The following is a 22,273-nucleotide window of genomic DNA, read 5'->3' on the forward strand; positions in this document are numbered from 1 at the left end:
TCCGATTGCACAGATTTGCGTGTTAGTTAATGGAATTAGTTTTGCATTTGATTTTTAACTTGCGTTTTCAGATTGGTTTGGGTAGTGGTGTTACCCTAATACTTGTCACCTTGCCCACCGGAGTGTTCTATTTAATCGTGTCTCAAGGTTGCTTGGTATAAACAGTTTTATAGTTTACCTCTTGGAAATTTATAGTCAATAAGTTTAATTACAATTTAGAGCTTAGAAATTACAGTTCATATATAGAGTCAGTTGTTGTCCTATGGGTGAAGTTCGGTTTCTCGTTTTGATTAGGTGACCTTGCATTGCTATAGTTATGTCTGCTGCCCATTTTGGTAGGTAAAGCTTTGGATATTTCGTATTTCGATACTCAATATATATTGTTTAACATTTTGCTTGCTTAAAATTAGAACAGTTTTGGTATATTCTGAATCGATGTTTCAGAGCACTGTAGCTGCTGTGTTTGTTCTTCCTTTGGAAATGCGCATCTCTTACGCAGTCCACAACAAATGCGTTTGCAAAAAACCCGGAAATTGTGTTCAGTGTATGTGGTGTAGGAGTGTTTGTTTAGTGGCAGATCAAAGAAATAGTTGTATACTTTTTGGCTGGCAAGAAAAAGTTCACTTCAATTAATTGAAAATAAAAGAGCAAAACTAATCATTAAAATATATACAACTTATTTTATGGTAGACAAAAATACATAAATGATAAAACCTAAATAACCTTGCCAGCCTTAACTATTACTTAACTTTTTACAATTATTTTATTTTCTAGGCTCAGTAATTTCTAGTGAATATCCGTATATACCATTTATAATTGGAGTTCATTCAAGGCCTACGTTTGCATTTTACGCTTTTAATCAATGACAAGACTAACATTTCAAAGTACCGAATTATTCAGTCGAAGAAAACATTAATACGGTTACAGGATTATTTGCGGGGTTCGGTTATTTCGTAGACATTCAGTGCAAATCCGAATCGAATCGAGAAGGATATATGCGTGCAGGAACGGACCTTCTACTTTTGCCTTTCTTATAGGTACACACGGTTATGGTATATTGGACATCAAGAATAACTTGCATATTCGCTATATATATGTATATATATATTTTTAGGCTTTCTTCATTACGATGAAATCTCTTAGTAGGTGGTTTTAGTGCATACATTCAATGTATAACTTGTTAAATTCTTATCGGATTATAGTGGGGCATATCTCTCGGATCGGGGAGTTTCCGGTTCCAGTTCCAGTTTCCGTTTCCGTTTCGGATCCTTGGCAAGCCGCTGGCCGTACTTAATCTACTAATCAACTTGACTTGTGGAGCTCAGGGATCTCGAACCGCAGCAAGGAAGTCAAGATCCCGATGCAGTGGAAGGATAGCATATCCTTGGGGGCCGAATCGGGGCGGGGGATGACTAAGCTGTGTGTCTGTGAGAATGTAAGCCAATCCAGGAATTTTGGTAAAAAGAAAACGACAATTTTGGTTTTTGTTTCGAGGTTTTTAAAATGTTTGTGTATTTTTTTTCAAAGAAATTTCTGTATGTTCTTGTTTGTTTCGCTTGTTAATGCTCATAGTTTTTCTTCTTCGGTTTTCGCAATTTTTACAATATTCGTAAATTTAACTTGTATATAGCTTTATTTATATATATATATATATTTATATATAATTTTTGCATATATAGATTGAGGCGCGAGTTCTTTGTTTTGTTTCTTTGCCTTTCGAAATATTGTAATTTGCTAAACACTTTTAGCATATTCTAACAAGTTTGTTTTTGGTTTTTTGCTTTCCATTTCTTTGACTGCCTTCTGCTATGCAAACGAAGATAAATATTTATGCAAGTTTTGGTTTGAAAATCGAGAACTCAGTGAATCCAGCCTCCAATGCCACAACTGACGCACTTCAGCAACCAATTTGAATTGGAAATGCTCTATCATTTGACATTCTTGAAACGGGAAGATTTTCGAGAGCCCACTTTCGAGGGAAAGTGGCCTTTGGAAAAGCAGTTTTCATTTTCGGTTAGATTTTGCTTGTTTAGATTTAGAAAAATTCGTCTGTGTCATTTGATTAGAGTTAAATTTTCCTGCAATTCATTTAGATTTCAATATAGGTTCATTTCTTTAAAACATTGCACAAATTTCGCTACAAAATGTTTCTCTTTTTTTGTTTTGTTTGTTAAAAAAAGTTATAGAAAAGTTTTTTGTTTTGTTTTTTTTTTTTTTGGTAATTTTTCATATCATTAGCGCAAATGGTGTTTTTGTTCAAATTTTCTCGTTGCCCTTCAGAGCGTTGTGTCCAAAGTCAAGCGAACAAAAAGAATTATAAAACTCGACTTAAATGTTATAACGTTGAAAGCACGCAGAGTTGTTGCCTTCGAGTTCCTGCCTTTTTAAGTTATACTCACAGTTGATTTATGCAGTGGAGGAGAGTTAGAGTTAGCATGGGAAAGATTAGATTAGATGGCGTGAGGTGTGGGTGGGATGGGGTCGGATGTGTATGGATAGTAGATCGGTAAGAAGACATCACGACGAGATCGTTACAGTTGAGAAAAAAGGAAACAGGACTTTCGATATGAAATTAAATTAAAACCAGTACGGTACAGTTAACATGTTAATACACATTGGTCGCGCAGACTTTCATTTAACTAGGCAGCAGTGGACATAGAGGAAAAGATAGTCTGTTAGTTAGCAAGTTAGTTAGTTGGTTAGTTAGACAGAGAGATAGTTGGGTGTTGGAGACAGAGCGGATGGGTTGTTTGGTTAAAGCTTGCGGTTGCTGTGGTGCCAGGAATTGCAGTTGTTGTTGTTGTTGTTGCTCTAACTTCAACTTAAACCATTATGTTCATATATTAATTTATGTTACGCTTAGCTAGCTCTCTTTTGCTTTTGCCTAAACTTTGCTTTTACGTTTACGCCTCGAATCCACGCTTGATTTGCTTACATTTAAGACAATTGTCTTTGCATTTAGCTAGTTTAATTCATATGTATAATTTATTTATAAATATATATGTATATATATTGTTTTAATATATATAACTGTTCCGATGCCGAACTGCTGATGCTTCTACATCGTCTCCTGTTGTTAAGAGTTGTCTTCTTCTTCTTTCGCGGGAGCCTCCTGCGGTGTTGCTGCTGCTCCTCCATACTTCGTCCTTTTCCTTTTTTATATGTGTGTGTTTGATGAAATCTTCTCCTTGCTTCTTCGTCCAGCTCTTCCTCCGCTTCGTCTCGCATATAAATATTTAATTTTATATTTCTTTATAATAAAATTATATTACTTTCGATTTGGTTTTCCCTTTGCTTTAAGTACATTAGGTATTTATATGTATATATATATAGAGTTCCTTCATATTTATATTTGTAATAGTAATATTTCGGTTTACTGGTTTTGCTGCCGCTTAATTGCTAGAGAAATGTGTTGCTGTTGTGTTCTTGTGGCGTTTGCATTGTTAAATGTTAAATCTGCTCATATATGTATACATATATATATATATAGATTCAGATCGCCGTGTGGTGTTGCTTAAGTTTGCTACAAATCGTGCCGACAAATCAGCTGCCTATCAAGGACCTTTGGACTGCGGTCCTGCTGGTCCTCGTACAGCCCCCAAAAATATGCCTCATCTTCTGCTGCGCGCCACATTTTTGGTTTTTAATTTAATTTTATATCGAAAATGTATTTGTAGTTGGTTTCTTTTTGTTTTTTTGTAATTTTTATTTGTTTTATTTTTTCTTTATATTTATTAATTTTAAATTTAAATATAATTTAATAAGAAGAATTTGTTGTTGTTTGATTTTACATTATTTATAATATATATATGTTGTATTTATAATATATTTTACTTCTTGTTTTTCTGACATGTCTGTGTGTGGTAGTAGGTGTAAATGTATGTGTTTTTTGTGTGGGTGTGTGGGGGGTGTGGTGTGTGTATGAGAGTGTGTCTGCGTGTAGAGTGTCTATATAAACTTTGCCAGTTTGCAAAAATTTCAAATATTTTCTTTAACAGTTTTTGTTTTATTTGTATTTTTATTTGTTGTTTGTTTAGCTTTTATTTTTATTCATTCTCGCAACGAAATTGACAAATTTTTTCTTTTTACTTTAAACACAATTTTTCTAGCTTACAGATTCGGGTTTTCTTATTTTTTTTAAGTGGAAAACTTTTAAACAAAATGCAGCCGCTGCGCGCCGCCGTCGCCAGGTGGCGCGCTGCCCATTATTCGGTGCGCCATCTATCGGCAATACTGGTGGATGCTGCTGCTTCTTGCTTCTCCCTCTGCTCGCTTTTCTTCTTGCTCCTCAATTTGTTTAAGTGTAGTGATAGACTTGTTGTTGTTGTTATTCAGAAGATAAAATGCGATTCTTGTTTGTTGCTGCTGGTTGTTGTTGTTGTTGTTTGTGGTTTTAAACGGTGACTTCATTAAGTATGCTGTTTGGTTGTTTTTTGTTGCATTAAAATTATGTTTTTTTTTTCGTTTAACCTTTTCTCTCAGTTTAATGTAATTCTTTCTTTCTGAATCTGTTGTTTCGTTTTTTGCTTGTTTAAATTTTCATTTGCTTTTGCTTTGTTTTTTAAGTGTAAGTTTCATTTGTTTTAAATTTTCTTAAATGTTTTTTGCATCTTATTCTTCTTTAAGTTGGTTGTTTTTTGCTTAACTCTTTGTTGTTGTTTTTTTTTAAGATCTTTTACTGGGGTCCATAGCAACAGCGTGGCGCGATGTTATTGCGCACAGCTACAGTCTTCGTCAACATCTTAAAAAAATAGAAAGGCTTAAAAAGAAATAATTTAACGCTTCACTTCGATGTCATCATAGTCACGAATTCTGCAAAGAAAAAAAGAGAAATTGCATTAGTACAAAGATAAAAAGTGACTTTTTCATTAAGATAAGCTATCAGAGAGGCTACAGTGTATCTTTTTTAATGTATCTTTTTTAGTTTAAAATACTCTCACAACCACTTGGTAGAAACTCAAGTCAATGAGTTGACACAAAAAAAAAATTCACACAACAAATCAAGTATCGAAAATAGCTGAGCGCTGTCATTAACCTTCTACTAAATTAAGACGGCAATTAATCAATAGCAAACGAGCATTACACCATGGCTACAACAACAACGGCCAGCTAATCAATAAGACAAACGAGCAAGTCACGAGATGTCTGATGAAAACACTTTGCCGCACAAACACACAAAATCACACACAGCCGAAGAAGAAGAAGAAGAAGAAGACTGCTCGCCAAGGAAAATTTATTGAGTGCAAAGACTCAGACAGTCAATCGCCAGAGATTATGTACTCTCTTCAGTGTTCCTCGTCCAAAAATAGAAGGCAGCGACGGAAGCAGAGTGCAATAAAGACGTTGCCTCTGGCCGTATTGTTCGCGAATTGATGGGGAAAAACCAGAAACGAGTCCCGACTAGGAAGTACCCATTATCTACAACCTTTCTACAACATAATTTGCATACCTAATGGGCGTTTTTAAGTGGTTATGCCAAGCACTAGTATAAATTAATGCTTTTAGTGATCATAATTTATGATAGCCTTTTAAAGAGTTCTTAAAGGAAGGACCTATCTTGCACAAACTCATTATACCCTTCATCCAATACAGAATTCTGCATCATCGACTCAATCAATAAGGGAGAAAAGCGAGAAGGGAAGTAGAGTATCACAGCCACCAGATGAGCACGAGGACGGGTTCCTCCTCCTGGTCGTGTGTTGGTGTCCCCAATTTATCAGGTGTTTGCCTGTTTCTATTTTTAAAGGGAGAAAAGCATTCTCTGCCACTGCTGCATCTGTTTTTGTTGATTGCACTTCCTCGCCTCCCGGTTTTCACAGCTGCCTACGGTGATTGCATTTTTGAAATATTTAAGCCAGAAGACAGGAGAGGGTCGCCAAAAGAAACATACAGGAAAGGCAAATTGAGTGGGCGTGTAATTGGGTGGATTTTCCTGAGACCAATGGTCAAACAAAAACAAATCTGTTATTATAAACTTAAAAAAAAAATGTTTCCTGCCTAAGCAAAAATGTAAAGTACAAAATACAATCTAAATTGTCATAGTTTTATGTCACTTTTAAACTCACGCACTTTAACCAATCTTATCGCTTTTCTTGGTTGGCTTATAAAAAAAATGTCTGGCCCTGGAAAAAGCTTATCAAACGCCTCAAACAATTGATTGCTATCAAGCATTCGGGAAATTTAGTCAGATATTTATAGGAATTGTTATTCGACTAGCAGCAGCAATCAAATTGTCGAACACACCTTTTGATAATAAAACTAAAACCTTTTGGGGGTCGTAAAGGGCTTAAAAGAAGAATGTTATTAGCCAAAGTTCAGGCAACGCCCGGAAAAGGGCTAAGCCGTATGCAAAACAACTGCCCAGAGTCGAAACCCCCCGTTGGGACGACCTTGACATTTGCCCACATGCAAAACGCTCGCCGTTCGCTCTTTTGATTAAATCTTCGTCCTAAAACATCACTGCCCTCAGTTGGGCCACGCCTATAAGCTGACCAGTTACTTGCACTGAGAAAAAAATAAAGCTTATTTAAGTTATCGGAAAAAAAATTGTTGGAGGTGAATCTTACTATTCAATTTTTAAATAAAATGTATTTCCTTTTTAAATCTTTTTTTTTTAGTGTCTAAGATTTGCCTAAATGGTTACTAATGACATTTTCTGGGTTGGATCTTCCCTATTTTGGATAAGACAATTAAAATGAAATTAAGCCCGATCGCTTTCCAGCTGCCTTGGCCAACAAATTATATATTTAGCGAATTTTCGTACATTTTGGTTTAGAATTGCCCACCTTTCCCTTGATTTAGCCACAAAACCCCCGTTCATTACGTCGTTTTGGCGTTTTTGTGGTTGTTCTGCTGTTTATCTTTCGTCGCTTTGTTTACATTCGCCAAACTTACTTGTTCTATCTTCGCTAAGGTCTCTCCTCACTTTTTTTTTCTTTCTTTTCTTTTTTTTTTTTTTTTTTGCTACTTTTGGAATTTATCTTTGGTGCTCTCTCGCTCGCTCACACACATTGTGGGATGTGTTCATTTAATTTGCTCTGCCCCCTGCGCTAATGTTTAATTTGTTGTTCTTTGTATTTTGTTTAACATTTTATTTGATTTTCGACTCGTGTTCTCCTGGCCCTCGAACAGCGTTTTTCTACCTGGCACTCGGCCAAAGTAAGTCTCATCCCATTCTCATTCCCGTTCGCCAATATCTTTTTTCTCTGCATATTCATTGTTTGCGCCATATAATTTTCACTTGCAAAATTACCGAGAGGAATGGCGCAAGAAGTGGGGCAGTGTTTCGGGGGAGGCGGTGTATGAGGGGGCGGGGTTATACCCGGCACACTGCAGAGCCGGCAAGACAACAATAAAGACTTTGGTTAATTGGCAATAAGCAAAATGGCAACAGTGCGCATTTTATATTTACGTTATGCTGATTCTGCTGACTGAAAAAAAAAAAAACACGACCAAGCAAGCGAGTGAGATTCATTCGCTCGGTCAATGTTCATGCCACCATCACCATCCACCCAATTTTGCGGGGAAATTAACGAATATTGCACAATATTTATATATTTTATTTTTTAATTGTTCTTTCCCATTCGCACTGTTGCCGTGCGCCGCGATCTCTTCTGTTTGCGAGCTGATTTCTGTTCGGTTTGCCCCGGCAGGTTAATCATTTAAGTGTGGAATTTACGCGCGACATTTATTTTGGCTTTTAAAAACATTTCAATTTCGGCGGCAGGAAAGTGGCGAAAGGCATAAAAAACGCTGATTGGGAGCAGGCGCAGGAAAATTATAAATGCCAAGTGATATATGGCCTGCGAATGATGGTGCCACATATGTTTTAAAATTCATCTTAAGCTATTTGTCTCCAATTATTGATTCTTCTTTAGGTTATTTTTTTATAATAACCAGGAAATCGAACATTTAAACTTATCACATGATTTGAAACTACTTGAGGTTTCTGCTAAATCCACTTTTCACAAAAACTATTAGATTCTACTATCAGACAGTTTGGAGTACGGGTATTATGAAGAGCACTTCCTTATTATCAACTAATCCTGCTGTCCTAACCCTTCTTTATCAATGTTTGCTTTCAAGAAATGTATTCTTCATTTCACTATTAGCAAGCACGTTCAGATAATGATCATTACTCTTGATCATCGTTCTTCTGTTGCCTTTTGTTTAAACTTTTCGCTATTTTTATGTATTTTGTTCATAAATTACTTGTGATTAATCTATTTGATCCGAGAAATGCTTGTAGCGGCGGCCAAAAACGATTTCTATTTGAACTTGAAGATCAACACATACATTTATATAGGAATAGTGCTATGTATATATGTTTGTAGGGGAAAATACTGTCCGATTTTAATTGCTACTTTTGCCGGCCTCAACAAAAGGAAATTTCGAAAAGAGCCAAAACTGTGGGAGGATATGCTCAAGGCGTTTCCATTCTATTGAAAACTTGCGAGGATTTTCTTTTCTGCGCCTTCCCAAATTTGTTTCATTTTCTGTTTTATTGTTGTAGCAATGGCGATTGTTTTTCTCACTCTTTTCGCCGCCGGCCTGCTGTTTGCCCAATCGAAAAATCAATTTTCAAGCAATTAAAAAATTACGAAGAACACAAAACACGAAAATGTTCAAATAAAAATGCACTGCACATGGCGAGAGATATTTGTTTTCCATCTCTACATCTCTACAGAGCACACATTCAGTTATATAGTTGTTTCTGAAAATAAGCATTACTATAATGAGTGAGTCAGGGAGAGGCGCGGATGGATCAGGTGAATTAGCAGAGCCATATGACACAGCCAGCCAGCCAGCCAGAGTGTCAATTGTGACTCAAGTGTGATGCCAGTGATTCAATCATTGCGGCCTGTTGTTTAGCTTAGTCGCTTGGCAGGTGCAACATCAGACAGATCCAATTAGTGCCCGAACACGCTACCCACAAAAACGCTAAAATATCGAGCCATTACAGCTTAAATAGCGCTGGGCGACACCTTACGAAATCGGCTTTGGGTAAATTCCAATATTTCATCAACTAAGTAGAAGGTGATTTGTTCTCTATAAGGTTATGTGCATATCTTTCTTGGGAAACCTATCAGGTCCTCTATTTTCAGACCAGGATAATGTGTTTCAAAGAAGTACTCAAAACCAAACCTATAATGATTCCATTGAAAAGATGTCTTGATAAATTAAAAAACCTTTTCGCCGTAATACATATAAACTCACCTTCGTAATTGACCTGACCGTCACCATCGATATCAGCCTCACGGATCATCTCGTCGACCTCCTCGTCTGTGAGCTTCTCGCCCAGATTTGTCATCACGTGACGCAACTCGGCCGCCGAGATGAAGCCGTTGCCGTCCTTGTCGAACACTCTGAAGGCTTCCCGGATCTCCTCTTCGCTATCGGTGTCCTTCATTTTGCGTGCCATCATTGTAAGGAATTCTGGGAAGTCAATTGTGCCGTTGCCTGTGGTGCGGTAAAGCAAAAGGAATAACAATTAATTTCGTTGCATACTTTGTGGGTCGGGATTTTGGGGATTCCACCGACGACGCCAATCTCACTCTTCCCGCCATCAATTTAAATTCTTTCCCGGGGCGTTATAATAAATTCCAGTCGGGGATAAAGGCACCCAGCATTTCTCTTCATTATGGCCAAGTTTAAACCCCCACTTTTTCCCTTCCCTCTTCTCCAGCCATAAAACGAAAACCCTGGGGCTGTGTACACTACTTAAAGCTCTCGCCTCGTGTTGCCTTTTCGACGCTAAATCCCTGGGAGGTGGTATATAATCGAGCATATTTTCATATTTGCCTAAGCCCCAAACAAACTTTCCTACGGCGAATGGCACACACACGTGTGTGGTTGTGCGGTGTGTGGGCCACCCACCTTGTGGAGTGTGGCAGATAAGTCCGCCTAATCCCATTTCTGTTGAATCACTCTCTTTTTTTTTTTTTATCTCGCTCCTTTATCGCCCGGCTCAGCCGAGTAGAATGAAAATTTGTTAAAGAATTTAGCCAAACATTTTCCTCTGAGGTTGTCCTTACCAAAAAGAAAATGAAAAACGCAAATTAAGTGCTCTAACCGAAATTCTTGTTATACTAATTGAAAAAGTTTCCTTCGGTTTAAGCTTCGACTTGGTTTTAACTTGAAATAGTTTTTATTTCGGGGGGACGCCACATAAATGGCAGCAACAACTTTTGGCCTTAATTGTTATTGACTGACTTTTTCCCAGCCATCCACAGCATCACGGCCAAAAGCAAAAGAGCCTTTTGTCCATAAAATGGAACAGTATAAAATGTTTTTCAGTTTTCTGTTTGCTACCCTCAAAACCAAATGGAGCGTGGTTCATTGTAGCTATCATTTTGTTTCTTCTTGTGAATTGAATGTGTTTTTTATTACTTTGCTGGAAATGGGTTTTCTCCGGAGAAAACTTTCGGTATATGATTGCTAAAAAACGCAAAGGTTCAAGCTCTTTTCAACTTTCGCACAAAATGTTTTCCTCTCAGGCCAATTTAGATTTAATGAAAGATATAACATGTCAAAAACTTCGGCAACCCGAGTTGCAAAAGTTACACAAAATAAAAATAAATGAACTAGGCACCCATCACCCCTTAACATAATCGACACAATACCAAATAAAATGTTCCTTCTTTATGGCTTTCAAAATATTTCGTTTATAAAAAGCAAAAATCCCAATGGACGATTTAATTGAAATAAAATAAATAAATAAAATCGGCGCTCACATTTAAATACACACAAAAATCTGGAGGCGATTCCATTGCCAAATGATTTCCATTCAATCCGTTAATTTGCGAGAAAAAAATCAATTAAACTTTGGTCTAAATTAAGTATTATTATTATTATTCAATATGGCCGCAATGAAAGCCAAAAATATGTTTCGAAAATAGCCAAAAGAACATCAAATAATGTATCGACGGGTGGCTATAGTTCATTCCGATCTGTGTTGCGATTTCGGTTTCGGTTGTTTGGTTGCTTGTTGTCTTGCCTCCGTTTCTGTTTATGATTCTATTTAAAACATTTGACGCGATTTTCTGTTGCTTTTGGCTTTGTCGATAGGATTTCCCCAACCAGACCCAAAAAAAAAAAAAAATAAAGCAAATACCAAGGAAAGCCTCCACACACACAAAATCGGAATGGGGGACAGACAAATCATTGAGAAATTTGTTGCCATTTTGGTTAGACGCTTCTTAGACTTTCCCGAAAAGACTTTTGACGAACCCGCACACACAGTCCAATTATGATGATGTTCATCATTGTTCATAATGAAGATAACGATGATGATGGCCAGTGTCTGGCTGGGTTTTTGGTTTCCATTACGTGTTCCTGCCAATCCCCTCTACCCCTTCCCCCTCATCACTCCACCATTGCCGATTCGCAACGATGCCCCCAAAATTTTGCAGACAATTTAAAATTTTAATAAGTTTTTTTTTTATTTTTCGCGCGCACTGGCATCGCTAAATTTAGTTTTGGGGCAATTTCTATTTGTCTTCTATACAGTTTGGATTTATTTGCCACTGAGACCATATTGGGTGATAATATACTTTATTTCTAGTCAAGTTATCCTTACAAATCCATATATTTACTCCAATAAAGTTTCCCCCTTTTAAAACTAGCTATTTATCACACCTTTTCTTTTTGAAAAATGTTATTTATACCGCTGGACAATTCGACTGGCCCCTTCCCCCCTCCTTTTAACCAACTAAACAACTAATGCGGTCGTTTGCATGCAGCTCAGAAAACACTGGCAGTTTGGCCATCGTCAACTGGCTGCGACGGAGACGCCAACAAAATTTCAAGTAATGAATGTTTAATGTTTCCGTCAGATTCCTGTTCGCCTTTTTGGCCAACGTGAGTGAGTGGGCCATGTGTGTGGGTGAGATTCTGGTTGCCAAGTTAGTCTCGGCCAGAAAATGCATTCCTTGGTGGAATCGTAAATTAGAGGAGTCAGCTGCGGGGAACAACCAACTTAACTTTCCGCTCGCTTGCAACAATTTTATCAAGTCTTTTCAAAAATTAAACGTTCAAAAATAAAGTTGCGAAAACATTGTGCTTTCCACTCAATGGAAAAGTTTTGCTCATATGCAAATTCCAGCAAATAAAGTTGCGAAAAATGTTGGACTCCCAAGTGGCGACCCCTTTGCCATATACAAAAACTATTTTTAGCCCTAATAAACATGGGCATCCACCCTTTTTTTTACATGCCCAAAACCCCTTTTTCCTCCGATTGCAACACTTTGGCTCTTGAAACAAAAAAAAAAAAAAGATCCTGCGAGAGTTTTCAGAGCGCCTGCGCTCGAATTCCGCTGTGCAGGACGACTTTGCAGATTTTGTCCTGGATATTTTCGACCACATGCGCACAGAATTTCCACGTGCAAGCGCAACAGCAGCAAAACCAACAACAAACCCAGAAAAAACTGGTAAAACCAAGTAAATGGAACAACAAACACAAATAAAAAATTGGGCGGGGACACAGTTAAAAAAGTTATGAAAGCCAACTGAAGAAAAAGTAGAATTTATCAGCCTTATGAAAAGGAGTAAAATAAGTAAAGTAAATCCTACATTTTCATTTATACTGCTTAAAATTAAATAAAAAATTTTAAACCCAACAATTCAAAATGAATTTCTAACATCTGGCATAAAAATAGAGTCGGAGCTATTTATTTCGTTCCCACTTTCGTGGCAATCTAGTTTACCGTCCAAAGGTGAAAAACCTCATGCTATAAAAACAGGCGACACATTTTCGATTTGGCCACATTTTTGGCGCGGGGCGCCTGTCGCTCGATTTCCTCTCGCATCAAAAATAAAAATGGATCTTCCGCGTAACCCGAAAGTTTGTTACACTAAAACTTGTACAAGATTTTGTTGAGCTAAGCGAACAACCACTGTTTCTCAAAAAAAAATCAAAACTAAATACCATCGGAAAACAAAAAAAAAATTTGACAGAAGCGACTGCCAAAGACAAGACACGGGAAAGAGCCAAAATATTTTACTCATCTATTTTTAATACCTATGACGTGTTTTTGTTGCATATTTTTAGCTAAGAAATGATTTTCATTTTTTTTTTACCCATTGTTTGTCGTACAAATACTGGTCTAATCTATGTCTATCCGCGGGAGGAGTGAACAAAAAAAAAAGAAACTAGTGAGAGGGATTAGGCCCGGAACAGTAATAGAATGGCGTAAACAAAATTAGACACCACGGGATCGGGTCAGAAGGGACTTTCACCAGTCTGTTTATCACTGGCACGGAGCAGTACGGCTGAAACCATAGCAAATCAGATCATTTGCACATACAGTCGAAAGCCATTAAAACTGATCTGTGACCAACTGTGACTTAATCAATTTAAATTGACTGCAATGAAGTTTGGGTTCCTAACATTTCAATTTATAACCTAACATACGATACTTTTAGAGATAATTTACACCCTTACTATATCATTATATTTATTTACTAAGTTTAAGATCTTTACTTTATTTTTGGTTCCCGTTAAATATGAAATCCCACTTGTACTTTCATAATAATACCCTCCAAAATACCTAACTCTTCTGATTTTACCTTATATACTCCCCCATATTTTCTAGGTTTCCCACAAGGAGACTACCCCCAAAACTTACCGTCGGCATCAACCTCGTTGATCATGTCCTGCAGCTCGGCCTCTGTGGGATTCTGGCCCAGGGAGCGCATGACTGTGCCCAACTCCTTTGTTGTGATGGTGCCATCGCCGTCTTTGTCGAATAGCGAGAATGCCTCTTTGAACTCGGCGATCTGTTCCTCTGTCAGCTGATCGGCCTGGAAAACCACAAATTAATATCAGCATTAATTGGATGCTTCACAGCTGAGAATACCAATACCAACATACCATTATGAATTGGTATTGCACCTTTGTTCATAAATTGTTTACAAAATAAATATTACAGCTTTAGACTACTCGACCAGGTTGGTGGTTTGTGAAATGATTTTCAACGACATCTTGATGGCATTTCAATGTCAGCATGGAAAACTACCCAAGAATACAATTAGGAATAACAAAAGAGCGAAAAGGAGAACAATTGTGTTTAATTTGAATAATTTTGCGTATTGTTTGTTCGCCGCAAGGCAAGTCCAGATACAATTGTATCTGTGTATCTGTATCTATGCACTGGTATCTTGAAAAAGGTGTTAAGTTTCCGCTGAATCAACAAAAACCTGACGTCAGCGACTGAATATGAGGAACAAGAGGCCAGGGGGAAAGGAGTGGAAGAACCGGCATCGGGAGGAAGGAAAAGAAGACGACATCCAAAACCAAAATTTATTATTGCCATGCGAATGATGTATATGTGACATGGGACGTGCGAGTTGTCAGTTTTAGTTTCAGTTTCAGGAGCCGGTAAGGTAAGGTAAGGTAAACCTATCCAAAAACGATCCTCAGGGTCTCAGGTCTCAAGTTGGAGCAACAAAACCAAAAACCGGGCGTATAAAATTCCCATTTGCCGGTTCGGTTATTGTTTTATGGCACATTAATGCTTATTTGTGCAACTCGCTCTCCGCCGATAAGCTCAAGAACCTAACGAGTATATTATAAGGCCGGGTTTTGACTCGCGATAATTATTATTAATCATGAAGCAAAAATGCAAAAGCAAACTTTGCCTGCGTCAGAGGTTTACTTATATGTATTTGTTCAGGCTGATAAGTAAGAAATGATTCGGTATATGGCAACAGTATATAAGCGGTTGTTTGTTTACTGATCCCATGTCATTAGAACTTAATTTGCTGTTACAGCCTGCATCATTGTAAACTATAATTAGGTAGTGGCTTTGGATCAACAGCTTAATAGGTTAACAGTTTGCTGATCATCCCTTTGGTAAAATTCCGCTTATCTTATCATTTTACCACTGCGAAATGATGCACCATTTTTTCCCCTTCGAAAGCCAAATTGGATTCCTTAAAAGTCATAGAAAATACATGACCCTCAGACATGTTGGCCAACGTTTATGGACAACTTCCGCTGCGAACCGAACGGGGAAAACAGAAACCAACTTAGTTAAAGCCAAATCAGCAATTGGCATTGGAATTATAGCGCCCTGCTGACCTTATCTAATCGGGGAATTTCGGTAAATTTAAACAGCAAATACGAGTACATTAGGTTTGCTGCCGCGGTGGTGGCACCTGTATTTTTTTTTATACTTTTTTTCGGCCCAGAATTTGTCGCGTTGGCGTTCAATTGAATTTGCCCAGCTTATCTGTGCAGATAAAACGCTTTTCAACTGGGTTATGTCATTGGCAGGCGTGACTAAGCCAGAAACACCCATCGAAGCTCAGATGCCCGCAAAAACAGATTCCGAATCCCGCTCTTTAAATGGCGACAAATGCAAACAACAACAGACCCCACCCACCAGATATCCATTAATGGCAAGTAAGACCGTCGGGCGGGGTCGTTAATCGGAGGGGAATTAATGCCTAATTGGTAATCCATTTATATGCACAATCAGACGCCCACGGGATCCCGGGGAAGCTTCTCTATCAAGGCAAACACAGTGCCAGTCGAAATTTAATTCCTTGAACCAGGACCCCAGCTGCGCTCATTTGTCAAGCCTATTTCTTGTTTTTATGGCAGTGACTCATGACCTCGATGATAGACTCCTCTTTAACTTGTGATACACCAACAAAAGTTTTTTATTACATTTTTTTATTATGATAAAATTGTATTGGTTACTCATAATTCATAAAAACACTGCGATATACATAAGTCATAAGTACGAATTTTTGAAAGTTCTAAATTTAATAAAGATTTTAGAGTTACAAAAAGGTGAGTTAACTTTATAACCCATTTCTTAAGAAAAAAAAGTTGGACGCTTATTCAACTCCGAACAAGTCTGAACTGGAAATTTATGTTTAAGCCAAGTTTGCCGGTTTACCGTTGTATTGTCTATTCATTTTTTTTTTTTGCCGGTCTCAACCGGTTTTGTGGAGTTTAGTTTGGTTTTATGAATGACGGGTTACCATGTTTTTGGGTACAAATTCAGTGCATCCAAACTGAGTTTGCTGTGCTAACTGAGCCAAAAGCGGGACATTTGGCGGTATTTTAATGCCACTCACATCATCGGGTATTCATCATATGCCATATGATCGATGAAGTCAGCCGAAAGTACAGTGAGTCATGGAAATTTATATGGATGTTGTCTTATTTTTCAGCGGAAATAAATACAGGCATATCTCATAATTAGCCCAGCTAAAGATCAACAAACTTTGAAGATCACTCAAGTCACTAGAGCCCCTGCTAAAATGTTTGTTTGGGCCAAGTTAGCAGACGAATCACAGAAGCAATTTTGGCACGTAACCATGGGATACATTTTAATTAAAAGCTGTTTGCATTCTGCGTGAGCTGTAAAAATCGCTAATTAAATTAGACGACGCCAGATGAGACTGAACAAGAGGTTCGGGGAGGGGGTGACGCGATAAAGTGGGCGTGGGGCTTTTTCTTATCAAAAGTCGAAGAAGAGCAAGCCAAACACAACTAAAAGAAGAAGGTGCACGGAGGACAAGACAAGAAAATTGGATTATGTGGTTAAGCGGCGTCTAGCAGGAATTTTTCTTCATTTGCAGCGTGCTCCTCATATTCCTTCTCCTCCCCCGACATTCGCCTGTGCCGTTACAATAAAATTCTTGTGCGAAAAGGCAAAGTGGAACAGGCAGCCCCAACACACACATACACAGCCCCACTCATATACACACGCACACGGCGAGCCGAACGAATGAACGAACGAAGCAGACAAACGAAGACGAAGGCGAAACAGCAAAATAACCGCAATGCGGCAAATGAAACGGTTATGGAAGAAAACAACAAAGGACAGGCGCCGATAAAAGTGCCAAGCGCAAGGCGCAAAAAAAAAATGAAAAGCTGAAAAAACGGAAAGAGAGACGCAGCACAAAACGGAACTGATAACGAACGAAATAATTGCACAGAGAGAGACGCGAAAGTGTGTGAAACGGTAACGCGAGAGAGCGTCGAAACGGTTAAAATGAGCGGCGAGTGCGCATGAGAGAAGAAACGCGAAATTCCTCAAAAGAATTTTTTCACCATTTCCATGGGCCGTCTCCAACCTCAATTTTTGCGGCCAATGCGGTAAATAAAAAAAAAAAATACAGCAAACAACGAACGGCGGACAAAGAGGAGAACCCAATAATGCCGGGCCCGGCGACTTTGTTGTTCATCAATATATCCACACAGTTTCCACTGATAAGCAAAATGGAAGGCGACTAGCGGGGGCTTTTCTATAATATGCGGGGATCTTTGAAAAATTGCTGATAAAAGTGCCGATGGCAACGCGTGTGTGCACAAATTTGCCAAAATCACATTTGATTTATGATCTCGGATCCCAGAGACGGGGAAAGTAGAGGGGCGGAAAATGAGGTGTTGCTCGAGATGCTGATAAGAATTTCCACTTTTTCACGGCTGATTGGGTTTCGAGGGGTCTATTTTGCGAACGTCATGGAAATATTATAGGGCGAACCTGATCGAGAGTCAACATTCGTGTGCGAAAGCCTTGGAAAAATAATAATTTTGACGGATGACGTGACATGTGTGTAAATTCTTGCTATTGACATTGCTATTTAATTGTGCTACTTGTTTTCTACGACCCCCGGGTAGAGTTCAACCTTTGTACGGTATTAATTTCGCTCTCACAAAAAAGTTTTCAACTGGAGTAACCTAAACTAACTTAAATTTTAATTGGGACAATGCACTCTTGTTTAATGAGTTTTTAAGCTTCTCAAAATTTTCGGCTCTTTTTGTTAAACAACGATATTAAGTTTGTAGAAAAAACCAGTTTTTTCTACCCGTGAGCATGATATATTTTTGGGGTGCGAAATGTAAACGAATTTCCCGGGGACAGCTGCTTTTCGACGGGGTGTTTGGGGTGTGTTTGTGTGTGTGTGTGTGGAAAGCCGTTAAAACCATATAAACAACATCTAATTGGAAACCATTCGACCCCTCCCGCTCGCACTAATGGTAATTGCCCTGGGGGTCGCTGTCTGACTTTGATTTTTCGCAAAAATTGTGGAAATTTCAATGGAAAATGATGGCCGCAGTTGTGTAAACAGAAAATAAAGATGCACATGTTTTCCCAGCCCCATAAACTTACCATTTTTGTAGGTGTAGGTTTTTGTTTTGTTGCTAAAGTGACGAAGTTTTTAATCCGCTGCGGCTACTGCTGCTGTTGGTATGTGTGTGAGTGGAATTACGGAACGCGCGGTTAACTTTATTTTTACTAATTAACAACACTGCAAAAGAAGCAAGAAGAGATTTGGGGGTATTACTTTTGGGACTCTGTCTGCAAGAAGAAGAAAACTGCCAGCTTGGAGAGAAAAAAAGCGTCCAAAGCAGCGACGCCGACGCTTTTTTTCCTCGCCGTGGCAGCTTCTTAAATTCTGTAGTGTTGTTGTTTTCAGCCGAATTCAATACAAATTTTCGCCTTGCGTTTCTTTCTTTTTTGTGGCTTTCATTCGGGTTTTTTCATTTTTTTTTTTCATCTATTGTGCGAAATATGCCAAACACACGCGCGCACACGGCAGAATTCTCGTTTATATAGTAGATATGTGGCGGGGAGAGCTAATACATATGAGTTGCTCGGATTCGGTTTTATACAGATATTTGTTTCATTTTTTGCTCGTTGGTTTTCTTGGTTGTTGGCTGTATACTGCTCTATATGTAAATCTGTGGCAACTCACGATCTAAGAATTCCGTCCGCAACGGTCGACGACTCAAAAATTTGTGTTCGAAATGGCGCTGTGTCGCCATATATACGGAGTATGCATGGTAGAATAAAAATAAGGTGGTCTCGTCGGCTGCCATACCGTTCGGGTTTTGTCTGTTAACGTTCGAACTTAAAGGTTGTATGCTGACGGTTTTTCTTTTAAGCATTGCAGTTGTGCCAGAAAGCACCTGCATGCCATACTATTGCACCAAAATTGGTAAAAAATATACAAATTTTCAAAAATTTCCCCTCTTTGTAGAAAAGAAGACAATTTTTAATCCCTCCACGGTAACACTTTCCGTTGATGTTTCTTTGGTAATTATTTGTTTTACTATTATTTATTTCAGTTTTCAGTATATCTAAATTTCGGCTTAGTATTTCGAATCGATCGCAATCGATCTTAAAATCGGAAGAAAACAAAAACGTCTCTTATCGTGCACTGGAGGCGCTTTTGCCAAGCTAACGGCTTACAGAAATTGCTTAAGTTTCTGTTAGAAAACCGATGGATTCAAAACATGTTCGACGAACATTCGTCAGCAAGAGTGGGGAAAATGTATTTCGAACACAATGTTTTGAATCCACCACCATTGGCTTGTTGGCGAGAGGGGGGAGAGAGAGCGAGGAGATGAGAGAGAGATTTTGCTGCTGCTCTGTTTAGTTCGTGGATATTTTCGCGAGCGAATCGGTTGGTCGCTCGCACTCTCTTCTGCAGCGGACTTAAAGTAAGGGTGGTGCAAGTGATACCCTGTAAGCAAGCAGAGTACTTTGTACTGAAAACTAACTTTAGTAAAGTTTTATTGATATAAAAAATTTGATATTTTTTAGAAGAATTAACATGTTAGGCAACTAAAGCAGGGCCTTTGTCAAGTTTAATTGAATTTAGTTCCAGATCCGAAAGCTAAGCCCCAAACTTGGTTACTTCAAAATGGCGGAGTGGAGCATTCGCTTTGTGCTGTACAGATCTCCACTGCTTGCACGCGGATCCCTCTGGCGATTAATGATGCTCATGGCGCTCCTCGTGGTGATATAGCTGGTCGGCTGGGGGATTTCTCCCCGCTCCAGGGCCTCCTTCTTCTCCAGTTCCCGGCGCTGACCCACGGTCAGTCGGGCCTCCCGCACCCGCCTCTTCACCTCCCGCTTCTCGAACTCGTCGGGATCGAACAGGGTGTCCGGCGCTGGACGGGCTGCGTTTAGGTTCTTCTTGATGTACGTCTCCAGCTGCTCCTCGGTCATGTTCTTCGTCTTGATCAGCTCGCTGAAGGCCATTTTGGCCTCCAGCTGCTTGGCCTGCGAACGTTTCAGCCGGTAGAAGTCCTCCCGCTCGAACTCCTCCAGCTCCCCGCAAATGTAGTTGTAGGTGTTTTGCAGGATGGGAATGACCTGGGATAAATGTATAAAAGTTCATAAATGACTAATGATGCAGTTGGTTAGAGAATTGAAATAGAAACATTTAGAGGTAAGCCACTTTAAAATCGGAAAAACATTTTGGGAGTTATGGCTCCTGAAAAAGCTGATTTGGGTCTCCTATTAATAATCAAGGGATAATGGAAAAATCTGACATGAACAGGGTCAAAAAATAAATAAATAGAAAATGTAAAAAAACAAGCAAGTACCACATGCTCCAAAGCGTTGACCCTCATGTTGGTCTGGAGGGAGGCGGCCTCCAACATCCGAACCTGGTAGTCGATGGAGGCCAACTCCACGACCTCCTTGAGGGCCTTCGTATAGCTGTCCCTGATCTTTTGAACCTGCATCCCGCCGCAACTGAGTCCGGCCAAGGGAAAGGCCCCTTGGCCCTTAGTTTCCAGCTCCAGAACGTTCAGCTTGACGCCCACGATTTTGATCTCCGTTCGACGGAGAAAAGCGGTGGCCACGCGAGTGTGGCTCACCATCTGCGGCTTGAAGTCCGCGCCCAGGAGATTCGCCTTGGCCATCGAGAAGATCGCATTGCGCATCATATCGTCCGACTTTAAGTCCTGGTCGAACCGCATGCGCCGCAACTCCCGCAGCTTCATATCGATGGCATCCCGCTTCCGCTTCAAAAGACCCACTCCTCTCCTCGCCGCCAAAACCCGCTGCTTCATGATCACTGAATTGGCTCGAGAGGGAAATACGGGTAAGATGTCTCTTTTGGCCATTGCAAGATCCTTCGATATCGGCTGAGATCTCGAAAGGGTTTTGGCGAATTTTGAATTTTGCGACAAAAATTAAAAGGGTTACTGATAAAAAAGGGGTTTGGGTTTCCCTACCAAAAGTGATTTATATTTTATTTTTTTTATTTTTAATTTTTTATTATTTTTATTTTATTTTTATTTTTTATTATTTGGATTTTTATTTCTCTTAAGAAAGCAAGGGGATAATTAATATTTAATTATAAATTTATTTTATATTTGATAAGATGATTTAAAGGTTTATCACTCATACGCCTTGTGGCCATATCTGTATATGTTCTTTCTTTTATAAAATCACGCATACGCACTGTTGTTTTCGAATAGTTCAATTAAAATGTTTTAAGAAATTGTTTGCCCCAAAGATTTGGAGCATCTGCCATGGGGCAGCGGGGCAACACAGATCCGTGGTCAGCGGATGCGTGTGCAATTACAATGCGGAATGTATGGCCATTCCACTGGGATTTTGCATTGGGCATTGGCCATTGGACACTGGCACTGGACACTTGGCCATTGGACGGCGATTTTGCGCATTTTCCAGCTGCTGCTGCTGCTGCTGCTGCTGCTGCTGCTGTACGATTTCCTTTGCCGCAGCGAATTGTCGCAATGTGGCGCCGCTTGGTGCAACGCAGCCTTGGCGCATTTGCAACGCATGCCAACAAGTTAAGTATGTTAACCTCTGGAAAATTAGACATGCCAAAAGGGGCGATAAGCGGGGGACCAAAAGGGGGTGGGAAAGGGGGCTTTTGAGGGGGCTGAGGGCTAGGTAACGAAAACGAAAATGAAGTAACAATGCAGCAAACATCGGTTCGGGCCAAAAAGGGCAGGGCGCTTGTAGTTGAGTCGCTGTTGCTAGTTGGTAGTTGTCGTTGTCGCTTGGCGACGACAGCAATGCGCCATTTTTCGTTTGCCCCGCAAGACATGAAAATTCGGCTTTCCCCTCCTTCGATGTGTGTGTATGTGTGTGTGCGTGTTGGGTAAACATTCTGCCAGGCGTTTTCATTCTCTCTTGGATTTTTGCAATCGCAGAAGAAGCCCTTCAAGCTACAATTTCACCCCGCCAAAAAAAAAAAAAAAAAACATTGCCATTGCGTTTTGGCGGAACTTACCGCAATTCGCTTGTAAATCATGGATTTTATTTTTATCTTTGCAAAAAATACTTGTTCAAATAAATATTTTAGCTAAAGTTTTACTATCGCCTGCTAGCTTTTTCTTTAAAAATAAATCCTAAGTAGCTTTCGTATTTATTCATCACAAACATATATAAACAAAGAGGTTGTCCTTGTTTATGTTCTAAAAACAAGTGTGTGAAGGGAATAAGTGCCAAGTAAACATAATTTAATTGCAAGTAAATATTTGTCC

The 22,273-nt window shown here is 39.2% G+C and overlaps 2 protein-coding genes across 3 annotated transcripts; both read right to left on the reverse strand.

Moving 5' to 3' along the window:
• Positions 1-4,123: 4,123 nt before the first annotated feature.
• LOC108086688 (calmodulin) lies at positions 4,124-18,791 on the reverse strand. Of its 2 annotated transcripts, XM_017183682.2 has the most exons (5): positions 18,718-18,791; positions 18,132-18,270; positions 13,626-13,800; positions 9,217-9,459; positions 4,124-4,812 (listed from the first exon to the last, which is right to left on the reverse strand). In XM_017183682.2, exons 2-5 carry the CDS (start codon positions 18,132-18,134, stop codon positions 4,784-4,786), a joined length of 450 nt encoding a protein of 149 aa, XP_017039171.1. In that variant the 5' UTR covers positions 18,135-18,270; positions 18,718-18,791; the 3' UTR covers positions 4,124-4,783. The 2 variants fall into 2 exon arrangements, with proteins under 2 accessions (XP_017039171.1, XP_017039172.1); XM_017183683.2 differs by lacking the exons at positions 18,132-18,270; positions 18,718-18,791 and adding an exon at positions 13,871-13,950.
• Positions 18,792-19,521: 730 nt separating this feature from the next.
• On the reverse strand, positions 19,522-20,976 carry LOC108086643 (V-type proton ATPase subunit D 1). Its single transcript, XM_017183620.2, has 2 exons — positions 20,357-20,976; positions 19,522-20,123 (listed from the first exon to the last, which is right to left on the reverse strand). The coding sequence occupies exons 1-2, from the start codon at positions 20,879-20,881 to the stop codon at positions 19,659-19,661; spliced, it is 990 nt and encodes a 329-aa protein (XP_017039109.1). The 5' UTR covers positions 20,882-20,976; the 3' UTR covers positions 19,522-19,658.
• Between the last annotated feature and the right edge of the window lie 1,297 nt (positions 20,977-22,273).

Source organism: Drosophila ficusphila, unplaced genomic scaffold (genome assembly GCF_018152265.1).
Source record: "Drosophila ficusphila isolate 14025-0441.05 unplaced genomic scaffold, ASM1815226v1 contig_414, whole genome shotgun sequence".
NCBI lineage: Eukaryota > Metazoa > Arthropoda > Insecta > Diptera > Drosophilidae > Drosophila > Drosophila ficusphila.

Excerpts from the sequence above, each read along its gene's own strand:
- LOC108086688 (XM_017183682.2), bottom strand. Across the intron at positions 9,460-13,625 it reads CAACGAGGTTGATGCCGACG|GCAACGGCACAATTGACTTC; the intron begins GTAAGTTTTGGG and ends ACCGCACCACAG. Across the intron at positions 4,813-9,216 it reads CGGTCAGGTCAATTACGAAG|AATTCGTGACTATGATGACA; the intron begins GTGAGTTTATAT and ends TTTTCTTTGCAG.
- LOC108086643 (XM_017183620.2), bottom strand. The coding sequence starts at position 20,881 with ATGGCCAAAAGAGACATCTTACCCGTATTTCCCTCTCGAGCCAATTCA. Across the intron at positions 20,124-20,356 it reads TCAACGCTTTGGAGCATGTG|GTCATTCCCATCCTGCAAAA; the intron begins GTACTTGCTTGT and ends CATTTATCCCAG.